Source organism: Acomys russatus, chromosome X, assembly GCF_903995435.1.
Source record: "Acomys russatus chromosome X, mAcoRus1.1, whole genome shotgun sequence".
NCBI classification, from domain to species: Eukaryota; Metazoa; Chordata; class Mammalia; order Rodentia; family Muridae; genus Acomys; species Acomys russatus.
In genome coordinates, this window is record NC_067169.1 from 124,426,048 (window position 1) to 124,448,861 (window position 22,814).

At 38.5% G+C, this 22,814-nt stretch overlaps 1 protein-coding gene across 3 annotated transcripts in view; it reads right to left on the minus strand.

Moving 5' to 3' along the window:
* Tmlhe (trimethyllysine hydroxylase, epsilon) overlaps nucleotides 1-22,814 on the minus strand; it is a 76,083-nt gene that overhangs the window by 17,543 nt on the left and 35,726 nt on the right. For all 3 annotated transcript variants that reach the window (XM_051141690.1, XM_051141688.1, XM_051141689.1), the window contains exons 3-5: nucleotides 11,780-11,956; nucleotides 4,742-5,021; nucleotides 3,042-3,161 (exon numbers count right to left, since the gene is read on the minus strand). In XM_051141690.1, coding sequence (XP_050997647.1) covers nucleotides 3,042-3,161; nucleotides 4,742-5,021; nucleotides 11,780-11,956 — 577 coding nt within the window. The remainder of the gene's footprint in view (nucleotides 1-3,041; nucleotides 3,162-4,741; nucleotides 5,022-11,779; nucleotides 11,957-22,814) is intronic.

Genomic DNA, 22,814 nt, shown 5'->3' on the forward strand with positions numbered 1-22,814 from the left:
TAAGGGTTAGGCTGCATGCCCAGAAGTAAATGAGCAACAGAAAAAGAGCTCACTGGCGTCTTTGGAGGCTTTTTGTCTCATAATGTTGTCTTAGAGATTTTAAAAATTTTTATCTTATGTTTAATTTTTATTTTATTTTATTTATGTCTTTTATCTCCTCTTTTACCCCTTTGTGGGCTTCAATTTAATGTTTTCATGGGATTCCTGAGTTTAGGAACAAACGAGTCTCTGCATCTGTATCCAGTTCTTGTGTCTTTTCTTGGGCTTCTTTCTTTCTGTTTTGTTCTATTCTGATGTGGTAGTCTTTATTTTAATTTTTATTAATATCCCTTAGAGACCTATTTGTTTCTTAATGAGAGACAGAAAGGGGGTGGGTAGATAGGAGGGGTGGTGGGAGGAACTGGGATGGTCAGAGAAAGTAAAACCATAACCAGGATATATTGTGAGAAAAAAAATTTATTTTAAGTAAAAATAAAATAAAATAAAACAAAAAATTATCTAATTATATCACTCCTGGGAATATATTCAAAGGAACTAAGTCAGAGTACCACAGTGATAGTTGCAGATCTGTGTTTACTGCCACACAGTTCACAGCACCATACTTATAAAATATGCCTAGCTACCTATCAATAGAGGAGTGGAAAGAAATTCTCTCTCTCTCTCTCTCTCTCTCTCTCTCTCTCTCTCTCTCTCTCTCTCTCTCTCTCTCACACACACACACACACACACACACACACAAACACACTCTTACATATAAATGTTTTAAGCTTTTAAATAGAATGGAAAAATGTTACCTGTTGGAAAATAGCTGGAACTAGAGATCAACATATTATGGAAAGTAAGTCAGTGCCACAAAAACAAGTATTATATGTTTTATTGAACATGAAGTAGATTAGGAGAAAAAAAGACCTGAAACTGAAAGGAGGTCTACTAGGGATAATAGAAAGGGAGAAGGGCGTGTACATAGGTAAGAATAATAGAAGGGATGAATATGATTAAAGTACATTATATAAGAATGTGTAGAACTATCATGAGACCCCTCCTTACACTTAATGTATTCTAATAATAATATTGGAAAGGTATTAAATGTAGATTTTAAAAAAGATTAGCTATAAAAGGATATAGAAACAAGAAACACACACAAAGGAAAAGAGAATACTGAGTCTAGGCAAATATATAAATTAGAGAATTAATAAAAAGCTGACTGATAAGAAGTAAACATGTATAGAAAGGCTAAAGAAAGAGGAGAATCTCCAACGGAAGATAACACCCACAGCAAAGGTGGCTTCATAAAATATAGGCATGTAACAATGAAGATGATAGTCCTGATTACAACAACTAAAGTGGTAATTACAACTAGTTCTCACTGAATATTTAGTATATATTGAGCAGAATAGTAAGTGCTTTAAATTTATTGCATAATTTAATCTCTTATCAATATTAATGGGTAGATTACATTGCTAATCTCATTTTACAGATGAAGATATAGAAGCTTGGAGAGTTTAGCTTACATGTTCAACATCAAAAAGCTAATAATACATGTTCAGACTGGATTGCAGATCCAGGTCTAGATGATGTCACAGCCTTAACTCTTCACTACTATCACTATGCTGCAAATCTACTCACTCTTTGCAATTCACTAGAAAGGTTAAAAGTAAACATAGTTTATCTCTGGTGTTGGTCATAGAATGTGCACACATGTGCATGCCATAGTACATGTATGGAGGCTAAAAGAAAACTTGTGAGGATTGGTTCTCCCATTCTACCACGTGAATGTCCCAGGGAGTGAAATCAGGTCACCAGGTTTGGTGACAAGTATCCTAATCAGGTGAGTCATTTCATTGGCCCAAAATATTTTAAAGACACAAACTCTTCAAATAAACTAATGTAACAGTAATCACTCTCTTCTACTATCTTTTTTTTGAGACAGGTTTCTCTTTGTAGCCCTGGCTGTCCTGGACTCACTGTGTAGATCAGGCTCCCTGCTATCTTTTTTTTACTCCATATGTACATGCAAATCATCTTAGTAATATCATTGTCTCAGCCCCAAAATCTGTATGCAGAAACAAGATAAACAACCACAAAGTAACAACCATAGAGGCCTCTAATAAGTAGCAAACAGTAAGGAATCTGAATATAGTATATGACATCTGTGGCTCAATAGCTACTGATTTCCTATGAAAAATTTTTATTTTAGTCATTTCTCCTCTCCCCCTTTTTGTAGGATTTAGTCTTTTTAATACCATCCTAATAACAGCAGTGTTTGTAGGACTGATACCTTTGCTATAATATAGTAACTGAATGTAAGAAAATATAAAATTTAAAAGATAAATTCTTTTAAAAAATATTTATTATGTATACAGTGCTCTGCCTGCATGTACACCTACAGGCCAGCAGAGGGCACCAGATCTCATTATCAATGGCTGTGAGCCATCACCATGTAGTTACTGGGAATTGAACTCAGGACCTCTGGAAGAGCAGGCAGTGTGCTTAACCTCTGAGCCATCTCTCATAAATTCTTATTGTATAGCCCAGGCTGTCTCTCTGAACTCAGTAAGATCCATCTACCACTACCTCCCGAGTGCTGGAATTCAAGACCTGTGCCACCATGCCTGGTCCTGCCAAAGTATAATTTCTAAAGCTTATAGTTAGCTAACTTTTTTGGTGAGTTATAATTACTTTGAGAAAATATTGTAACCTTATGTAGTGGCTTGGAATACTTAGAAGGACTGTTCAAGAATAGGCTACATAGTGAGTTCTATTTCTAGGTCAGAGCAACCAGGGCTACAGCATAAGCCAGGGTCTGTCTCTTCCCACATGTATAGGTGTTATATTTTAAACACAAAATTTATTCCTAAAAGTGTAATGAAGGTTGAACTAGAATATTTTAAAATGACTATGTTTCCAGTAGAATAGAGAGAAACATGAAAGTTCACAGTAAGTAGGTATAACCTTCATTGAAACAGAATAGAAAGCAATTAAGAAACTATTCAAGACCATCAACTAGAAGGACACTACACTAGAAAGTCTAATATACTTACCCACAGGGCTCTTGAAAGTAGGTTGTGTCAGTATGCCTATCTAGAGCTAGCTTGGTGTATGCAGTGTCACCTCTGGAAAAATCTGAAGTGAAATACCACATCCTTCCATAGATGGTTTCTCTGCCAAATAAAATCAAGAAGAAACCATTAGATATTTGTACATTTCTTTCACTCTTGAGCTGGGCAGTGGTGGCACATGCCTGTAATCCCAGCACTTGGGAGGCAGAGGCAGGTGGATCGCTGTGAGTTCAAGGTCAGCCTGGTCTACAGAGTGAGTCCAGGACAGTCAGGGCTACACAGAGAAACACTGTCTCAAAAACCAAACCAACCAGCCAAACAAAACCCCAAACAACAACAAAGTCTTGAAAATTCTGTCACCAATTGACACTCTAGGAAAATGAACTGAAGCCCATCAAAACATTAAACATTCTAAAAGCTCAAGGATCATTGCATATTGTTTATATGACTATGTTAATAGTCCCCTCATTCAAGGCTATTCCCTATGTTTACTTTTCTTTTATAGAAATAATTATGTGGCTGCTTTTAGTGACAATTTCAACTGGTTTATATAACAACTACCACCTTTCATTAATATTAATATTTTTCAACAATAGTCCTTTTCTAATATATTAGATAATGTAATAACCAAGGGTGACAGAAGAGTTCCCACGTTATTTGTTATTCAAAATGAAATGATTTTTCTTTTGAAATAAAACTTCCCAAGATTTCTCAATTGTTTGCTTATCTGTTTCCTTTACTTGATAGCTTTGGAATTGTGTTTCGGACAGAATGGCTCACAAACGCTGATTATGCTCTACTAGCACTACCATAGATGCTACACAGCCTGGATAATACAATGAACCAGTAACGTGTGAGTCTCATTTAAAAAAAGACAAATACTAATTGCAATGAAGTAACTTTATGTTACATTGAGTGCTACAGAAGATCAATTTATATGCTCACAAGAAATGAAAATAGTAATGAAATAATACTATATTTAGGATTGGGAAGTCTAAGGTATTTTAACCTCTCACTACTGTTTACTGTTAGAGTAATCCTGGAAAAGTCACTGATTGTATCTTAGCATCAGGTTCTTATCAGTAGAAAACAGAAAACACATGATTAAAAAGGTTGCTGTAATGACCAAAATAAAATATAGGGTGCAAATATGCTAATTAAATGCAATACAATGTATTCAATGAAGCATTAACAAACAATTTATGATTGAAAGTTAGGAATCTAAGAAAATAAAAATGGGATTTTTTTAGACCCATTTTTATTCTTCTCTCATATATTAAACCCCGATTACAGCTTCACCAACCTAAACCACACCAGTCTCTTCCCCCAAAGCCCCTCTTCCTCAGATCCACCCCCAAACATCTCCTCAGAAAGGAAAAGGTATCTCAGGGCCATCAACCTATTTTTTAAAAGTTCAGTACAAATTCAGGCCTCTTTTGAGCAGAATACAGTACATGGAGGAAGTAATGACAGAGAAGGGAGGGAGGGAAAGGGAAAGAGACGTTGGAAGGGAGTGAGAGGCAGAAAGATTATTGGGGGGGGGCATGGCATTTAGGGATACTGAACCTGGGCCTGATGTATTTGAAGCAAATGCTTAATGAGATAGCTCTTTTTACATCTTTTAATTGGTGCCCATGCTCTAGAAATTAGTTACTATGAATTTCAGAAAGTTAGCAAATTACCTGATTAAGCTGATCCGTTCTGCCAACTTTTCTGTATGTTCTTGAGTAGGAGGGACATTTTCTACAAATGCAATTCCATACAGCAGAAAGTTCTGCAGAAACTTCTTCAGTCCCTCATTCGTTTCTAAGAAACTCTGGAAATCAGCAGATGGAACTTGGGCTTGCTGGTAGAGTTTAGCATTCCATAATATTCTAGGTTGGATAACCTTTTGTTTCTGCCCTTCGAAGCTATTTTTTACCAGCCAATCCAGATCATATCTAGTCACATGACCATCTGGCCCTTTTAAGGAGAAAAAAGACATTAAAATAAAATTTAGAAATACTTCTAAATATTTATTAATTAGAAATATTCATTCTTTTTCAATATTAGTATTAAATTTTAATTATTTGATGTTTTCATAGATGCATATGTTTTCATCAAATCCACCTCCCACTCCCTCTCCTCCAAATCCTCTTGCCCAACACTTTCCCATTAAATCTTCATGTGTTTTGTTTTTCAACTCACTGAGTCTACTTAGTATATATGTATATGGGCTTAGGGCCATCCACTGGGGCATGGGTAGCCTCTCAGGGATCATATTCCTGAAAAAAACTGCCTCTCCCCTCCGCAGCAGCTAACAATTGCTAACAGCTCCTCAGGCATGGGTGGGAATTCATGAGTTCCTCCCTCATGCATCCTGGGTCTTTTGGCTGGCTTGATCATGTGCAAACAGTCACAACCAGTGTGAGTTCTGTATGCAATGTCCTAGTCATGTCCAGCAAGTACTTTTTTGCTGCAGTATACTATCTCTGGCTCTTAACCTTCTTTCTGCCCCCACTTCTTAAGTGGTTCCTGAACCTTTGTGTGTGTGTGTGTGTGTGTGTGTGTGTGTGTGTGTGTATAAGAATTACATGGCATCTCAGAAGTCTTTACAATATGTCTGCGATTATTCCTTTTGCAAATACCAAACTGATGATGACTTTATTTCAAACGAGTTATCATGACTCCTCATTTAATTTCTTGAGAGATGATTTAGATGGAGACAACTCTTCCAGGATGAGGAAAATATTATATATGAATGTTCCTATCCATTTCTATCTCATTATTGAGCTTGTGCTACTAACTGATTCCTACATTGTCTGGAGATGTCCTATAGAAGACTGCAAATTTTCCCATATTCATGGGAGATTACAAGACAAAGCTGTAGAGTTTCAGCTGTGCCCTTTAATGTGCTGACATACTTAAAGGATTGACCCAAAGAACCAAACTGTAGCATGTTGCTTCTCTTCCATTAAACAATCACTATAAAACAGTTAACCAATACTGGTACTGAAGTTTTTACTTGATAATCTATACTGGGTGAGATAGGCATTTTTCCCTCTGCTGTATAGTAACAGTATTTAAACTCTTTTTATGCTTGTTTACTATATATTTTAGGAAACGTCTACAGTAATAGATCTCCATATGGCTTTTTGTCAAATGTTATCTCTCTCACTACTCCTTCTTTTACCCCACTCTCTCCTATTCTTCATTCCACCTAAGCCTTCCTGTTCTTTTATTCCCCTTTGTCCCTTCATACCACCTGATTGCTACCTGATATCTATCACCCTCCCCTTGAAAATCTCTACTCTTATGCCCTTTTACTCTTTTTCTGACTTCTATGGTTACTCTAATTTAGATACATGTGTAATAATTCAAAGCTTATCTGGGTTACCAGACTCAGAATGAAAACGTTCAGCTGCATCCATTTACTTGTGTGCTTTATTTTTCTTTACAAGTGAATAATATTCTGTTGTATATATGTACAACATTTTAATTGTCATTCGTCAGCTGATAGATAGCTATGCTGTTTCTATCTCCTAGCTATATTGATATATTGAGCAGCTGTGCTTGGAAGCCAGAGGCACTGGATCCGCTAGAGCTTGAGTTATAGGCTGTGGCAAACTTAAATTTACATAAAGTAGATTTACTTGTAAAATGAATGCTGGAAATCAAATTTCAATCCTATGCAAGAGCAGTATGTAATCTTTTTTTTTTTTTTTTTTTTTTTGCAATATGTAATCTTAACCACTGAGATACCTCTCCAATCCTAATATGTCTGTTTATACACTAGTAACATGACATTTTTAGTACTGTAGCTCTGTAGTATAACTTGATAATCAGGGGTGGTGATAAATCTAGCATTGTTTTTATTGTTCAGGATTATTTTGGCTATCCTGGGTCTTTTTTGCTTCCATATGAATGCTGACATTTTTTCCAATTTCTGTGATGAAGTATATTGGAATTTTGAGTGGGTTGCATGAAATATATAAAGTGCCTTTGATAGGATGGCCATTTCCCAATGCCAATCCATAACCATGGGACATTTTTCCATCTTCTGTTAACTACTTCATTTTTTAAAGTGTCTTAATGTTTTCCTTATACAAGTCTTTCACTTAGTTTAGTTCAAGATATTTCATTTTTGAGGCTATTATGAATGGGTTTGTTTTCTTATTTTCTTTCTCAGTGTTTTCCATTGGATGACTTCTTTTTTTCATGTTAATTTTGCACGGTGCAACTTAGCTGAATGTATTTATTAGCTGTAGGAGTTTTCTTTTGGAGTCTTTAAGATCTTTTATACATAGAATCATATCACCTGCGAATAAGAATATTTTAATTCATTTCCTATTTATATCCATCTTATCTCTTCTTGTTTTGTTGTTCTAGCTAAGACTTCAAGTTCTATATTGAATGGAGTCAAGAAAGTGGACATCCTTGTCTTGTTTTTTATTTAAGTGGAAATACTTGGGGTTTTTCTTTGTTCAGTATAATATTGGCTTTTAACTAGCTGTATATTACCTTTATTAATTTGAGATACATCCTCTACATCTTGATTCTTTCTAGGACTTTTATCATGAGTAGATGTTGTATTTTATCAAAGTTCTTTTCTGCATATAATAAGATGATTGTGTGCTTTTTGCCTTTAGTCTATTTCTATGGCAGATTATATTTACTGACTTAGTATGTTGAATCATATCTGCATATCTGGGATGAAACCCACTTTATCATGATGTATTCTATTTTACAAGTATTTTATTGAGAATTGTTGTGTCTGTGTTCATCAGAGAGATTGGCTTATAATTTTTGGATCTTTATCTGGCTTTGGTATCAAGTTATTCGTGGTTTCATAAAAACAATTTGGAAATGTTTTTTCATTTCTATATTATGGGATTATTTGAAGAGTATCAGTGTTCTTTGAAAATCTGGTAGAATTATGTCCTGAATCCATTTAATCCTGGACTTTTTTTTTAATAGTTGAGGAATTTTTAATGACTGTCTCTATTTAAGTGCCTGCTTTAGGTCTGTTTAAATTATTTACTTTATACAAGTCTAAGTTTGGAAGTCATATGCATCTAGAAATTCATCCATTTCTTTTAGATCTTCCACATTTCTAGAATATAAGTTGTTTTCTGCTTGTTTGTTTGTTGCGAGACAGGGTTTCTCTGTATAGTCTTGGCTGTCTTGTATTCGCTTTGTAGACTAGGCTGGTCTTGAACTCACAATGATCTGCCTGTTTCTGCTTCTCAAGTGCTGGGATTATGGGCATGCACCAACATACCCAGCTGATTATAAGTTTTTATAGTATATCCTTTATGATTCTCTGAATGTTCTAAGTCTCTGTTGTATTATATCCCTTTTAATAATCTCTACTTCTTTTAATTTATGTCTATACTCTTTAGTGTTGGTTCAGTTGTTTTGTAAATGTCTATTAGTTACTTTTGATTTTATGCCTATTTTATGACTTAATTTAACTGCAGAGTTTCTCTCTTTAGGTTTTGTTTTTGTTTGTTTTTTTCCCACAGGCAACCTATTTGTGAGAGTGAGGTATTAAAGTCATCCATGATCAGTGTGTTGGAGTTAATTTGTGCTTACAGATCTAACAGTATGCTTTTGTTTTTATAAAAGTTTGTGTACCTGTGTGTGGTTGTTTTGTGCATGTATGTTTACAATTGTAGTATCTTCTTGGGTTGTTTCTTTAATGAATATGAAGTGACCCTCCATATCTCTTCTAACTAGTTATAATTTGAAGTCTATTTTGTCAGATATTAGAATAGTTTGCTTCTTAGTTCTGTTTGCTTGGACTACATTTTTTCATCCCTTATCCCTATGGTGGTATCTATTGTTGGTGGTGAGGTATGGTTTTGGAGGAAATAAAAAGATGCATCCTGCTTTCAAATCCAATCTGATTATCTGTGTCTCTTTATTGAATAACTGAAACCATTAAGAGATTTTATTGAAAGTTATATATTAATTTGTGTCATTTATTGTTTTGTGATGCTTTCTTGAACCTCTTTGAATTAACGCTTCTGGAATTGTTTATTACCTGTGACCTCTTGGGTATGTTTATTCTTCTTTTTAGACTGAAGTAGTCTTTCAAATATCTTCTGTAGTGCTGTCTTAGTGGCCATAAATGCCTTTAATCTATTTTTATCATGGAAAGTTTTTACTTCTTCAGTTTTAAATGACAGTTTTGCTGGGTATAGTAGTCTAGTTTGACAGTTGTTGTTTCAGAACTTGGGCTACATATTTTCCATATTTTTAAGCCTTTCTATTTCTATAAGTTTCTGTCTAATAATTAGATGTTATTTTGAAGGGCCTACCTTTATAAGTGACTTGATTTGTCTCTCGCCCAACCTTCAATATCATTTCTTTAGTCTGTGTTTTATCTACAACCTGCAATGAGGAGTTTCTTTTCTGGTCCCGTCTCTTTGGTGTTCTGTAAGCCTTTTATGCCTCAATGAGCATCTTATTCTCTAGATTTAGAAAGTTTTCTTCTATTCTCTATGCTTTTGATATGTATTCTGTGCTCACAATTCCAAGGTTAGGGTTTTTAAAAACCAGTATTCCAGACTTTCCCCATTTTCTGGTGTGCGTGTGTGTGTGTGTGCACGCGCGCATACGCGCGCGCGCGTGCGTGTGCACTTAGTGACCACAAAGGCTAAAATAGGGACCTGAATCCGCCAGCACTGTAGTTAGATGGTTGGGAGCTGGCTCAGAACCAATTACATCCTCTACAAGATTAGCAACTGCTCTTACAGACTAAGCCATCTCTACAGGCCTCATTCTCATATTTTTTCAAATTTTCTTTTATTTTTTATTATAATATAGTTACATCCTTTCCTTCCTCCAAATCCTTCAATAAATGACCACCCCAATTTAAAGTCTCTTTTTCATTGTTTTTATATGTATATTTTTCTAAATCCATAAATACAACCTGCTTAGTCTATATAATGTTACTTGTATGTATGTTTTCAGGGCTATTTGGTATTGGATAAGCAGTTGGTGTACTCTGTGGTGAGGAACTCCTCTCCCACTTTCATCATTTTTTAGTTGCTTACCGATCTTTGTGTAGGGTTAAGGCCTCCTTGGCTTTTCCTCATCCATATTAACATATCTATTGTTGTTCTTGTTCAGTTCCTGTTTAGGCAGTCATGCTGGTGAGACTTTAGGGGTACAGCTTTTGACATTACTAGGAGACTGAATCTCACAGCAAACTCCTTGTTCCTCTAGTTCTTACCTGTTAATATATATTTTTTAAAAACCTTCTAGTTGACTTTTACTGATTGATCAAATTTCTCCACTTTTCTTTCAGCCCTGATTCTTTTGTTTTCTATATAATCCATTCTGCTAGTAAAGTTTTCTATTGAGATTTATGACTTTTTGAAATTTTATTTCCACCATTATTTTAGCTTGGCTCTTGTTCAGCAATTCTTTTTGTTTAATTATGTTTTTGTATGTTGGGTTGATTTCTGTATTTCATTCATGTTATTATTTTGAAGCAAATTCATGTCTTTGAATTGTTTGAACATAGTTGTAAGTTTTTCCAGGTCACTTACATTAGGTGTCACTATTATGTGATTGACAACTTGTAGAGGAGACATGCTGTCTTGTCGTGTGTGTGTGTGTGTGTGTGTGTGTGTGTGTGTGTGTGTGTGTGTGTTTCTCCCTGCTCTGGGACTTGCATATCTTGAGTAGTTTGTTGGTTGAGTTTTTCCTTTAAGTCTTTTTAAACTTCTCTTTCTCCTTTAGTATAGAAATGTATAATGTTCAGGAGAAGGTTAGAGATGCCCATTTTCCTCTGTAGAACTTGCAAAAGAAGTTCTGGAGTGGTGTAGGCAGGCTCAAGTAGGTTTAGCCAATCCTCTTTTTTCTGAAGGAGGCTTGTGTTGGTTGTACTCCTGGAGCAAAATTCCTAGGAGCTGTAGGTGGACATGGTACAGGATCCCATGATTCTTGCCTGAAGTGTGACTCCTGTATGTATATAGGTAGGCCTAAGCAGGAGAGGGTTAGGCTTCTTCCCTAGTGCAAGAGGTTCTTGGATGATATGGGTGGACCTAAGCAGTGAAAACCTGATACTCTTCTTGTGACAGAAGATATGTAGGCTGGGATCCTGGAACAAAAATCCTGGTGAGCTACAGGTAAGCTTGGCACAGGATGCAGTGGCTGGCACCTGGAACATGATTCTCAGGAAGCACAAGAGGGCTTCAGCAGGAGTAGTGGTATGCAGGAAGCCATTTAGGCTAGTCTCCTGGTACAGGGGGTGCCCAGGGAGGTATGGGTATGTATAAGTAAGGGAAGTAAGGTTTCCTACTTTCTGCTAAAAATGTGAATTCTTATACCTGCAACCAAAGCACTCAGGAGCCCGAGGCAGGAGAATCATTAGTTTGAGGCCAGTCTGATCTACATAGTGTATTTAAAAACAAATAGGCAAATATTGTAAGACTTTGTCTCAAAAACAAAATATAAAACAAAGAAGGAAAAACAAAACAAAGAGTGGTGAAAGCAGATATCCTTGAAATTTTGCAATGTTTTTAGCTTAGAGATTATCTTGTCTCAAAATTATGATGCTAGTTGTAACAAAACAAAAGTAAAAGGGTATTGAAACTGTTTCCAAAGCAAGGGGGGGGGGAACTAACATAAAAATGCCCTATACTGGAAAAAGCCAAACCATTTTCTTCATAAAGTCATTGTTCTTTAGAAGAATACCTCAAAGAAATTCACGTCCCTTGTACACTTACAAGTGAAAAAAAGTGTGGTTTCATCCAGACGAATGGTCTTTGGCTTGATACATAAATCCACACTGGCAGTATCCAGGTTCCTCTGGTGAGTCTTGGAATTATAGCATGATGCTGAGCGGCAGTGGTCTCGAAGCCAGACATAATCAAAGCGCATCACAGTGCTAGCATATTGTAGTTCTAGAGAGAGAGATCAGATTTAACAGAAATACTTATTTAGGAAAACTAAACACCAAAAGTCAAAAAACATTCTTTCTAAAAGACTTTTTTGTTTTTTTTTTACTAACAAACAAGTAAGAGTAACAAAGGACAGCCCCCTGTCAACTGTTAAAAATACTATTCAATTTCTATGATAGAAATGGTGTGATTTCGGTATATAGAACTCATCAGTATGAAAAGCTCAGATATATATCTAAATAGCAAAGACTGCACACGGTATTTTTGTACAATTCTAGAAATTCTTTTGTTATGTTGAGGTTACAAAAAATTAGAATTGACAGAAAGTAAATGACTTTTCTACACACCAGTTTACTTAATTAGAGAAAGTAAAAATGAAGTAAAACTTACAAAAGCAACAAAAACTCTAATATATTTGGAAATAAAATATAGAGAAGCAACATGAAGAAATCTATAAAACTATTCTAGAAGACTTGAAAGAAATCAATATGTAGAAATACCATGTTCATAGACAAGACAATTTCAACACTGGATAGAGCTAAATTCTTTTAGAAATTAATGTACAAATTTCACGTAAGGTCAATCTATAAAAACTCATATTGAAGGCTGGAGAGATGGCTCAGTGGTTAAGAGTACTGGATGCTCTTCCAGAGGACCCTGGTTCAATTCCCAGGAACCACATGGCAACTCACAACTATCTATAACTCCAGTTCCAGGGCTTCTGACACCCTCACACAGACACACATGTAGGCAAAAAAACCCAATGAATATAAAATAAAATAATAAATAAATAAATCATATTTTAAAGTGATAAAGTAACAATTTTGAAAACAAAGGTATGAGATACCAGCTATAAAAACATTATATAAATAAATCTCTATAAATAACATTGGGGGAATTTTTGCCAGCTATACATATGACAGAGGATTAATATCCAGAATATGGAAAGAACTGAAAAAAAAAAAAACAGAGAACCCAAGTTTAAAATAATGGATCATGAATCTGAACAGAGAAGGTTTTTCCCCAGGGTTGCATTTATATATTTGTATATATACATATATATGTAATAGTAATGATCATTGAAAGAAAATCATAAATTTGAGAATGGAGGATGAGACAAGAGTTGGAGGGAGGGCACCTGGGAGTGTCTGGAGGGAGAAAAGAGAAGGGGAAAAGTGATGCAATTCTATTTGAATTAAAATTAAATGATGAAAAGTTTTAAAAACAATAAAAAAACAGTAAATCTTTTGGTTAAGAAGTATAAAACCCCATTCCAATCAGCTTGAAGTTGTAAGGACTAAGTTAAAAAATATATAGCACAAGAACTCAAGCTGCTAGGCATCGAGCATGGCATACTTCTGTGTTTTCTTTCTGACTCCGTCTCCAGGCCAGTGTGGTCTCCCTCTGCTTCATGAAGTCTCCTTCTTTTCAATACTCGTAGTTTCTGTTTTCTAGCCTTTCCCTCCATTTATTGAAAATAGATTTTATCACATAATATGTCATGATTATGATTATCTCTCCCCCTATGCCTCTCAGTTCCTCAAGACAACATTATGAGACAAAAAGCTTCCAAAGATGCCAGTGAGCTCTTTTTCTGTTGCTCATTTACTTCTGGGCATGCAGCCTAACCCTTAAGAGTAGTTTGTTTGCCCAGTGAGAGTCCCTTGGAACAAACTAATTTCTTATTTGCAAGTGGTTGTCAAGTGGGGTTAGGAATGGGGACATGTGCCCACTTCTCCTTTCAGCCCTAGGACCTCATCTGGTGCAGACACATGCAGGCCCTGTGTGTGCTGCCTCATCCTCTGTGAGCTCATATGTGCACCAGTCTTATTGATTTAGAAGGCCTTATTTCCCTTGGTGTCCTCCATGTCCTCTGGCTCTTACACTCTTTCTGTCTCCTCTTCTGCAAGGAAGCCATAATACATACATCAAGGACCTGGTGCAGACCCATGCAGGGTGTGTGCTATCTCAGGTTCTTTGAGTCTATATGTGTTTTGATCATGTTAATTTAGAGGGACTTGTTTTCTTGGTGGCCTCCATCTATTCTGGCTCTTACACTCTTTCTGTCTCTTTTTCTACAAGGTTCCCTGAGTTCTAAGGGGAGGAATTTGATGGAGACATCCCCTTTAGGGCTGAGTGTTCCAAGGTCTCTCACTCTCTGCATAATGTCTGACAGTGGGTCTCTGTATTTGTTCCCATCTGCTGTAAGAGTAAGCATCTCTGATTATTGCTAAATAAGGCCCTGAACTATTAGTATAACATACTGTTATTAAGAGTCATTTTATCGCTACACTCATTTAGTAGAACAGTAGTATGTGGTTTTATCCCAGGTCCCTGGGCTATCTAGTCTCAGATTTTTGGTCATCCAAGCAGTGTCTGGTATGGGTTCCATTTTGTGGTGTGGACCTTAAGTCAAATCAGATATTGGTTGGTTACTCCCACAAGCTTTGTGCCACCATTGCATTGGCATATCTTGCAGTCAGTACACCATTATAGATCAAAGGATGAACAGAGAGTTTTCAAAAGAAATAAAAATGGCTAAGAAGTATTTCAAAACCTGTCCACCATTCCTAGCAATTAGTGAAATTAAAATTAATACTACTTTTGTATTTCATCTCTCCCTACTCAGAATGGCAAAAATCAGCAAAACAACCCAAAACAAATGCTGGTGAGGACATGGGGAAAGGGAAAATCTCATTCACTGTGGGTAAAATTCAAACTAGTATAGCTACTCTGGAAATCGCTATAGAGAATTCTCAAAAGGTCGAAAGTAAATCTACCATATGATCCAATTATACTCCTATCATTGTTAAGCCATAACTTTTCCTTTCTTGATCATCCTCAATATACATTAATATAAACATTTCAAATTTTAAAAGTTCCACAATCTTTAAAAATTTAAACACAAAAAATCCTATTGGTCCCTCAATCACAGACATAGGGGAGGGGAGAAGGGGAGAAGTGGGAGGAAACAGGGGAAGGGCTAACAATCGAGATGTAATATGAATAAATTAATAAAATTTAAAAAAACCAATTGAGATGTAATATGAATAAATTAATAAAATATTTAAAAAAAGAATAAAAGAAATCCTATTGGAACTCTAGGTGAGAGACGCATGGGAGAATGGGTTAATAGAAAGATCCAGAACGTCCTAGAAACCTACAAGAAGAACATTATGATGGGCGGATCTGGGCCCGGGGGTCCTGCTCAAACTATGGCACCAGCCAACGACAATACATGCAGTAAACATTGAACCCCTACCCAGATCTAGCCAATGGACAGGACATTCTCCACACTTGAGTAGAGAGTGGGGACTGACTTTCGCACGAACTCTGGTGCCTCATTTTTGACCACGTCCCCTGGATAGGGAGGCCTGGTGGCACTCAGAGGAAGGATAACAGGTCACCAAGAAGAGACTCGATACCCTATGAGCATATACAGGTGGAGAAGGTCCACCTAAGTCACAGTCATGGGGCGGGGGAGTAAGGGGAAAATGGGAGGGAGGGAAGAATGGGAGGATACAAGGGATGAGCTAACAACTGAGATGTAATGTGAATAAATTAATAAAATATTTTAAAAAATGGGGCTCACAAGCGGCATGTCCCATGAAAGTCTTCACTTACCAGGAAAGTGGGTCAGAGGGGAGGACATTCTATTGAGACTCTAGGTGAGAGAAGCATGGGAGAATGGGGAAATAGAAGGATCCAGAGGGTCCTAGAAACCTGCAAGAAGAACATTATGATGGACAGATCTGGGCCCAGGGGTCCTGCTCAAACTATGGCACCAGCCAAGGACAATACAGGCCGTAAACTTTGAGCCCCTACCCAGATCTAGTCAATGGATAGGACATTCTCCACAGTTGAGTGGAGAGTGGGGGGTCTGACTTTCATACGAACTCTGTTGCCCCATATTTGACCACGTCCCCTGGATGGGGAGGCCTGGTGGCACTTAGAGGAAGGATAGCAGGCTACCAAGAAGAGACTTGATGCCCTATGAGCATATACAGGGGGAGGAAGTCACCCTCAGGCACAGTCATAGGGGAGGGGAGTAAGGGGAAAATGGGAAGGAGGGAGGAATGGGAGGATACAAGGGATGGGATAACCATTGAGATGTAATGTGAATAAATCAATAAAATATATTTTTAAAAATCCAACCTCTAAAATGTCCAGTCTCTTTAAAAATCCAACATCTCTGCAAAATTCCAGACTTGTGGGGCTTGAGGACGAGACATGTCCAAACACTGAAGATCTTGTCTTGAGACTGGCAGGAATAGGACTGTTCCTTCCCTTTTCTAGGCTTGCACGTTCTGGTGCATGCAGCCTTACCATCCCACCTCTGCCACCCTTGAGGTAGTCCCATAGCCTGGTGGCCAGGTTACGGGTTAAGTTTCCTCTCCCCTTATAAGGACATGTCCAGCAAGCACCTAAAATTCATCTTCATGTAAATGAGGCATTCTCAGCACCTCAGCCCTAGCCAATGATGTACACACCCTGAAAATCCTACCTGCTCTTCAAGGTTTATATAGTCCTTGTTCCCCCCAATAAAGAGAGCTGTTTCACTGAAAACTCACCTAGGAAGGCTCTTTCTCCACATTCATTCCAAGTGAGATCTTGCTTGCACCTCACCCAAACCAGTTCTGTGTGTAATGTGCCTGGATACCTCGGGGGTGGGGGGATGGGGGTGGGAGGTGGGGAGCAGACCTGGGGTGGCAAAACTCTCTTAAAAATTTCAAAATAGGAAGGATCCAAGATGGCGGCAAGCAGTGTGGACCGTGTTTGGAGGCTCCAGTGAACAATTCAGGGATTTGCACAGATTTCTGAGCCAGGAACACCGAGGGCCGAACATCACGGCAGCAGGAGTACTCCATGGTTCGGAGGGACCAGGGTGCGGAGGACCTGTGTGCCCCTGCACACGGGAGGAGCGTGGATTTTCTCTGATTGGAGCGGCAGCGGCAGAGGCAGCAGCACCAGCGGCACCAGCAGCGGTGGCTGAGGTTTGCAGCTCATAGCCTTCTGGTGGAGGCGATTGGTGTGGTGGCTGGTGGGAATTGCTGCGGGAGAGGGGACTCGGGGCAGGATTTGGGTCGCGTGGAGCCTTCGGACCCAGACTGGACTCGGCGGACAGTTCGGCCCCAGAGTCCTGGGTATTGGCCCGGCCCAGCAAGCAATTCTGCCCGAGGCACTAAGTCAGCTTCGGCCACAGCTCCCCTGCTGTGGCACAGGCTTAGTTGAGCGCGCAGCTCCACATTAGGCAGCACCTCAGCTCAGCGGCAGCTCCCCTGCGGTGACACAGTCTGGGCGGAGCACTTGGTTCCAACACAGGAGCTAACTCAGAGCAGCCGCAGTTCTCCTACTGTGGCACAGGCTTGGCTGAGCACTCAGTTCCACCCTAGGTGCCACCTCAGCTCAGCGGCAACTCCCCTGCAATGACACAGTCTGGGTGGAGCACTTGGTTCCACCATTGGCGCTAACTCAGAGCAGCCGCAGTTCTCTTGCTGCGGTGCAGGCTTGGTGGCGTGCTCAGTTCCATCGTAGGCACCACCTCAGCTCAGCAGCAGCTCCCCTGCGGTGACACAGTCTAGGCGGAGCACTTGGTTCCAACACTGGCGCTAACTCAGAGCACCCGCAGCTCTCCTGCTGTGGCGCAGGCTGGACAGAGCTCTCGGTTCCACCAGCTCTAAGACTCTGGTTGGACACAGTGTGTAGTTTGAATCCAGAATTCCTGGCTGAGACTGGTGGTCAGTTTGGGCCCTGAGTCAATAACTGACCACAGCACGCACTTTGGGCCAAAAGGCCCTAGTGGAGCTTGGTGCGTAGTCCCAGCCCAAAAATTCTGGCTGGACCCTGTGTGCATTTTGGGCCCAGAATCCCTAACTGAGCTTGGCAGACGGTTCAGGCCCTGAGAATCTAGCTGAGTTCAGCCCGTGGTTCGGGCCCAGTGTTCCTGGCTGGACTTCGCAGGGAACACAGAAGGCTGTGGATACCTTGGCCTGACCCAACACTCATTCAGAGACCCAGAACAATTGCAGGATCCACAGCACAGGGAGGCTGAAGATCACTGGCTGTGAGAGACCAGAACAACAGGGCTAACCTCCTAACATCCACACCAGTGAAGCTTTGAGCTCCCAGCCTAGGGAAATCATGAGAAAACAAGTGAATTTATCGTCAGACACCCTCCATCCAACTCTGGAAGCTACCCAATAAAAACAAAGACGGCAAGATGTCTAAAGGACAACGAAAAAGCATACGCAAAAAACCCCAAAACAACATGGCGTCTCCAGTTTCCAGCTATCCCAAACAAAACCACCCAGAGAACTCAAATACAACGGAAATACAAGAAAATGACCTCAAATCCTTAGTAATGAGGATGATAATGGAGGAAACAAATAAAATTCGTAATCAAATGCAGGAAGACGCAGACAAACAGGTGAGAGACATAAAAGAAGCACATAGAGTGGAACTGGAAAAATTGCAGGAAAATGCAAACAACCAGATGAAAGAAATAAGTAAAACGGTTCAAGCTCTGAAGACCTATAAAGAGGCAATGGAAGAAACTCAGGAATATACAAAAAATCAGATGAAAGAAATCAAAAAATCAGTTCAAGATCTGAAAATGAAAATGGATTCAATGATAAACACACAGACAGAAGAAAAACGAAAACGTGAGACCTCAGAGAAGAAGGCGAGCAACACAGAGGTGAGCTTTTCTAACAGAATCCAAGAGATGGAAGAACGAATCTCAGGGCTAGAAGATACAATCACAGATATTGAATCAACCATTAAAGAAAATGCCAAATCTGGAAAACTCCTGACACAAAACATTCAAGAAATTAAGGACACCATGAAAAGAAGAAATCTGAGGATAATAGGCATTGAAGAAAGAGAAGACATCAGACTCCAGGGCCCAGAAACTATTCTCAACAAAATCATAGAAGAAAATTTCCCCAAGCTAAAGAAAGAGATGCCTATAAACATACAAGAGGCCTACAGAACACCAAATAGAATTGACCAGAAAAGAAAAACTGCCCGCCACATAATAATCAAAACACAAAACATGCAGAACAAAGAAAAAATATTAAAAGCTGCAAGGGAAAAGGGCCAAATAACATTTAATGGTAAACCTATCAGAATTACACCTGACTTCTCAGCAGAGACCATAAAAGCCAGAAGGGCCTGGACAGAGATCCTGCAAACCCTAAGAGACCACAGATGCCAGGCCAGACTACTTTACCCAGCAAAATTATCAATAACCATTGATGGAGAAAACAAAATATTCCATGACAAAAACAAATTCAAACAGTACCTATCCACAAACCCAGCTTTACAGAAGGTACTAGAAGGAAAATTCCATCCCAAAGGGTCAAGCTACAACCAAAACTACCCAGGAAATAGATAACTATCCCATGGCAAAAACACAACTACACAAACGCTCGACTGGAAACAACATCAAAATTAAGACTCTTAACAGTCACTGGTCATTAATATCTCTCAACATCAATGGCCTCAATTCTCCAATAAAAAGACACAGACTAACTGAATGGGTACATAAACAAGACCCAACATTCTTCTGCATCCAAGAAACACATCTCACCCATAATGAAAGGCATTACCTCAGGGTAAAAGGTTGGAAAAAAAATATTCCAAGCAAATGGTCACAAGAAGCAAGCAGGTGTAGCCATTTTAGTATCGAACAAAATAGACTTTCAACCAAAATTAATCAAAAGGGATGAGGAAGGACACTTCATACTCATCAAAGGTAAAGTCAACCAAGATGACATCACAATTCTGAACATCTATGCTCCCAATACAAGGGCACCCACATATGTAAAAGATCTCCTAAAAAAGCTTAAACCACACATCGATCCCCACACAATAATAGTGGGAGACTTCAACACCCCACTCTCACTGAAGGATAAGTCATTGAAACAGAAACTAAGCCGAGAAATAACATCATTAACCAATGCCATGGGTCAAATGGATCTAACAGATATCTATAGAACCTTTCACCCAAACAAGAAAGAATACACCTTCTTCTCTGCACCCCATGGAACCTTCTCCAAAATTGATCACATCGTAGGTCACAAAGCAAGCCTCAACAGATACAAGAGGATTGAAATAATACCTTGTATCCTATCAGATCACCATGCTCTTAGGCTGCAATTCAACAACAACAGAAATAACAAAAAGCCTACACGTACGTGGAAACTAAACAACTCTCTGCTAAATGACACCTGGGTCAGGGAAGAAATAAAGAAAGAAATCAAGGAGTTTCTGAAATTCAATGAAAATGAAGAAACAACATACCCAAATTTGTGGGATACATTGAAAGCAGTGCTAAGAGGAAAATTCATAGCACTAAGTGCCTTTAAAAAGAAATTGGAAACATTGCACATAAGCATCTTAACAACACAACTGGAAGCCCTAGAAAAAAAAAAGAATCAGAAACACCCAAGAGGAGTAGACGCCTGGAAATAATCAAACTCAGGGCTGAAATTAACAAATTAGAAACTAAGAAAACAGTCAAAGAATCAACAAAACCAAAAGCTGGTTCTTTGAGAAAATCAACAAGATAGACAGACCGTTAGCCAAACTAACTAAAAGGCAGAGAGACAGTATTGAAATCAACAAAATCAGAAATGAAAAGGGAGACATAACAACAGACACTGAAGAAATTCAAAGAATCATAAGATCCTACTTTGAAGGCATATACGCCACAAAATTTGAAAATCTAAGGGAAATGGACGATTTTCTTGATCAAGTTCACTTGCCAAAGTTGAATGAAGAACAGATAAACAAGTTAAATAGTCCCATTTCCCCTACAGAAATAGAAGCAATCATCGATGGTCTCCCAACCAAAAAAAGCCCAGGGCCAGATGGTTTCAGTGCAGAATTCTACCAGACCTTTAAGGGCGAGCTAATACCGATACTCTTCAAGCTACTCCAAAAGATAGAAATGGATGGAAAATTACCAAATTCATTCTATGAGGCCATAGTCTCATTGATACCTAAACCTCACAAAGACTCAACAAAGAAAGAGAATTTCAGACCAATTTCTCTTATGAACATAGATGCAAAAATACTAAATAAAATACTTGCAAAACGAATACAGGAGCACATCAAAGATATCATTCATCATGACCAAGTAGGCTTCATTCCAGGCATGCAGGGATGTTTTAATATACGGAAATCAATCAATGTAATCCACCATATAAACAAACTGAAAATAAAAAACCACATGATCATCTCCTTGGATGCAGAGAAAGCATTTGATAAAATTCAACACCCATTCATGTTTAAAGTTTTAGAGAGATCGGGGATACAAGGCACTTTCCTCAACATAATAAAGGCTATATACAGCAAGCCAATAGCCAAAATCAAAGTAAATGGTGAGATACTCAAGGAAATTCCTCTCAAATCGGGAACAAGGCAAGGCTGCCCACTCTCTCCATATCTCTTCAATATAGTACTCGAATTTCTAGCCAGAGCAATAAGACAACAAAAGGAGATCAAGGGTATCCAAATGGGAAAGGAGGAAGTCAAATTATCCCTCTTTGCAGATGATATGATAGTGTACATAAGTGACCCTCAAAACTCCACCAGAGAACTCCTAAAGCTGATAAACACCTTCAGCAAATTGGCTGGATACAAAATTAACTCAAAAAAGTCTGTAGCCTTCCTATACACAAATGACAAGCTTGCAGAGGAAGAAATTAGGAAAACCACACCCTTCACATTAGCCACAAGCAATATAAAATATCTAGGAGTTACCCTAACTAAGCAAGTGAAGGACTTGTATGAAAAAAATTTCAAAACTCTGAAGAAAGAGATTGAAGATGACCTGAGAAGATGGCGTGATCTTCCTTGCTCATGGATCGGGAGAATTAACATAGTAAAAATGGCCATCCTACCAAAAGCAATCTACAGATTCAATGCAATCCCTATCAAAATAACTACACAATTTTTTAAAGATATTGAAAGTTCAATTCTGAACTTCATATGGAAAAACAAAATACCCAGAATAGCTAAAACAATCTTGTACAATAAAAGATGCTCCGGAGGAATCTCCATACCTGATCTCAAACTGTACTATAAAGCAATAGTACTTAAAACAGCATGGTACTGGCACAGCAACAGGCTGGTTGATCAGTGGAATCGAATCGAAGACCCAGATATGAATCTACACACATATGGTCACTTGATTTTTGACAAAGAAGCCAAATCCATTCAATGGAAAAAGGATAGCATCTTCAACAAATGGTGCTGGTCTATCTGGAGGTCTATGTGTAAAAAAATGAAACTGGACCCATATTTGTCACCTTGCACAAAACTCAAATCCAAGTGGATTAAAGACCTCAACATAAAACCAGAGACACTAAGCCACTTAGAAGAAAAAGTGGGAAAGAGCCTGGAACATATTGGCACAGGAGACAACTTGCTGAACAGAACACCAACGGCCCAGGCCTTAATGTCAACCATTAATAAATGGGACCTCATGAGGCTGAGAAGCTTCTGTAAGGCAGGAGACACTGTCAAGAGAACAAAGCGACAGCCTACAGACTGGGAAAAAATCTTCACCAACCCTACATCTGACAAAGGTCTAATATCCAAAATATATAAAGAACTCAAGAAATTAAACACCACCAAACCGAATAACCCAATTGAGAAATGGGGCTTGGAACTAAACAGAGAATTCTCAACAGAGGAGTATCAAATGGCTGAGAAACACTTAAAGAAATGCTCAACCTCCTTAGTCATCAGGGAAATGCAAATCAAAACAACTCTGAGATTCCATCTTACACCCATCAGAATGGCTAAGATCAAAAATTCAAGCGACACCACATGCTGGCGAGGATGTGGGGAG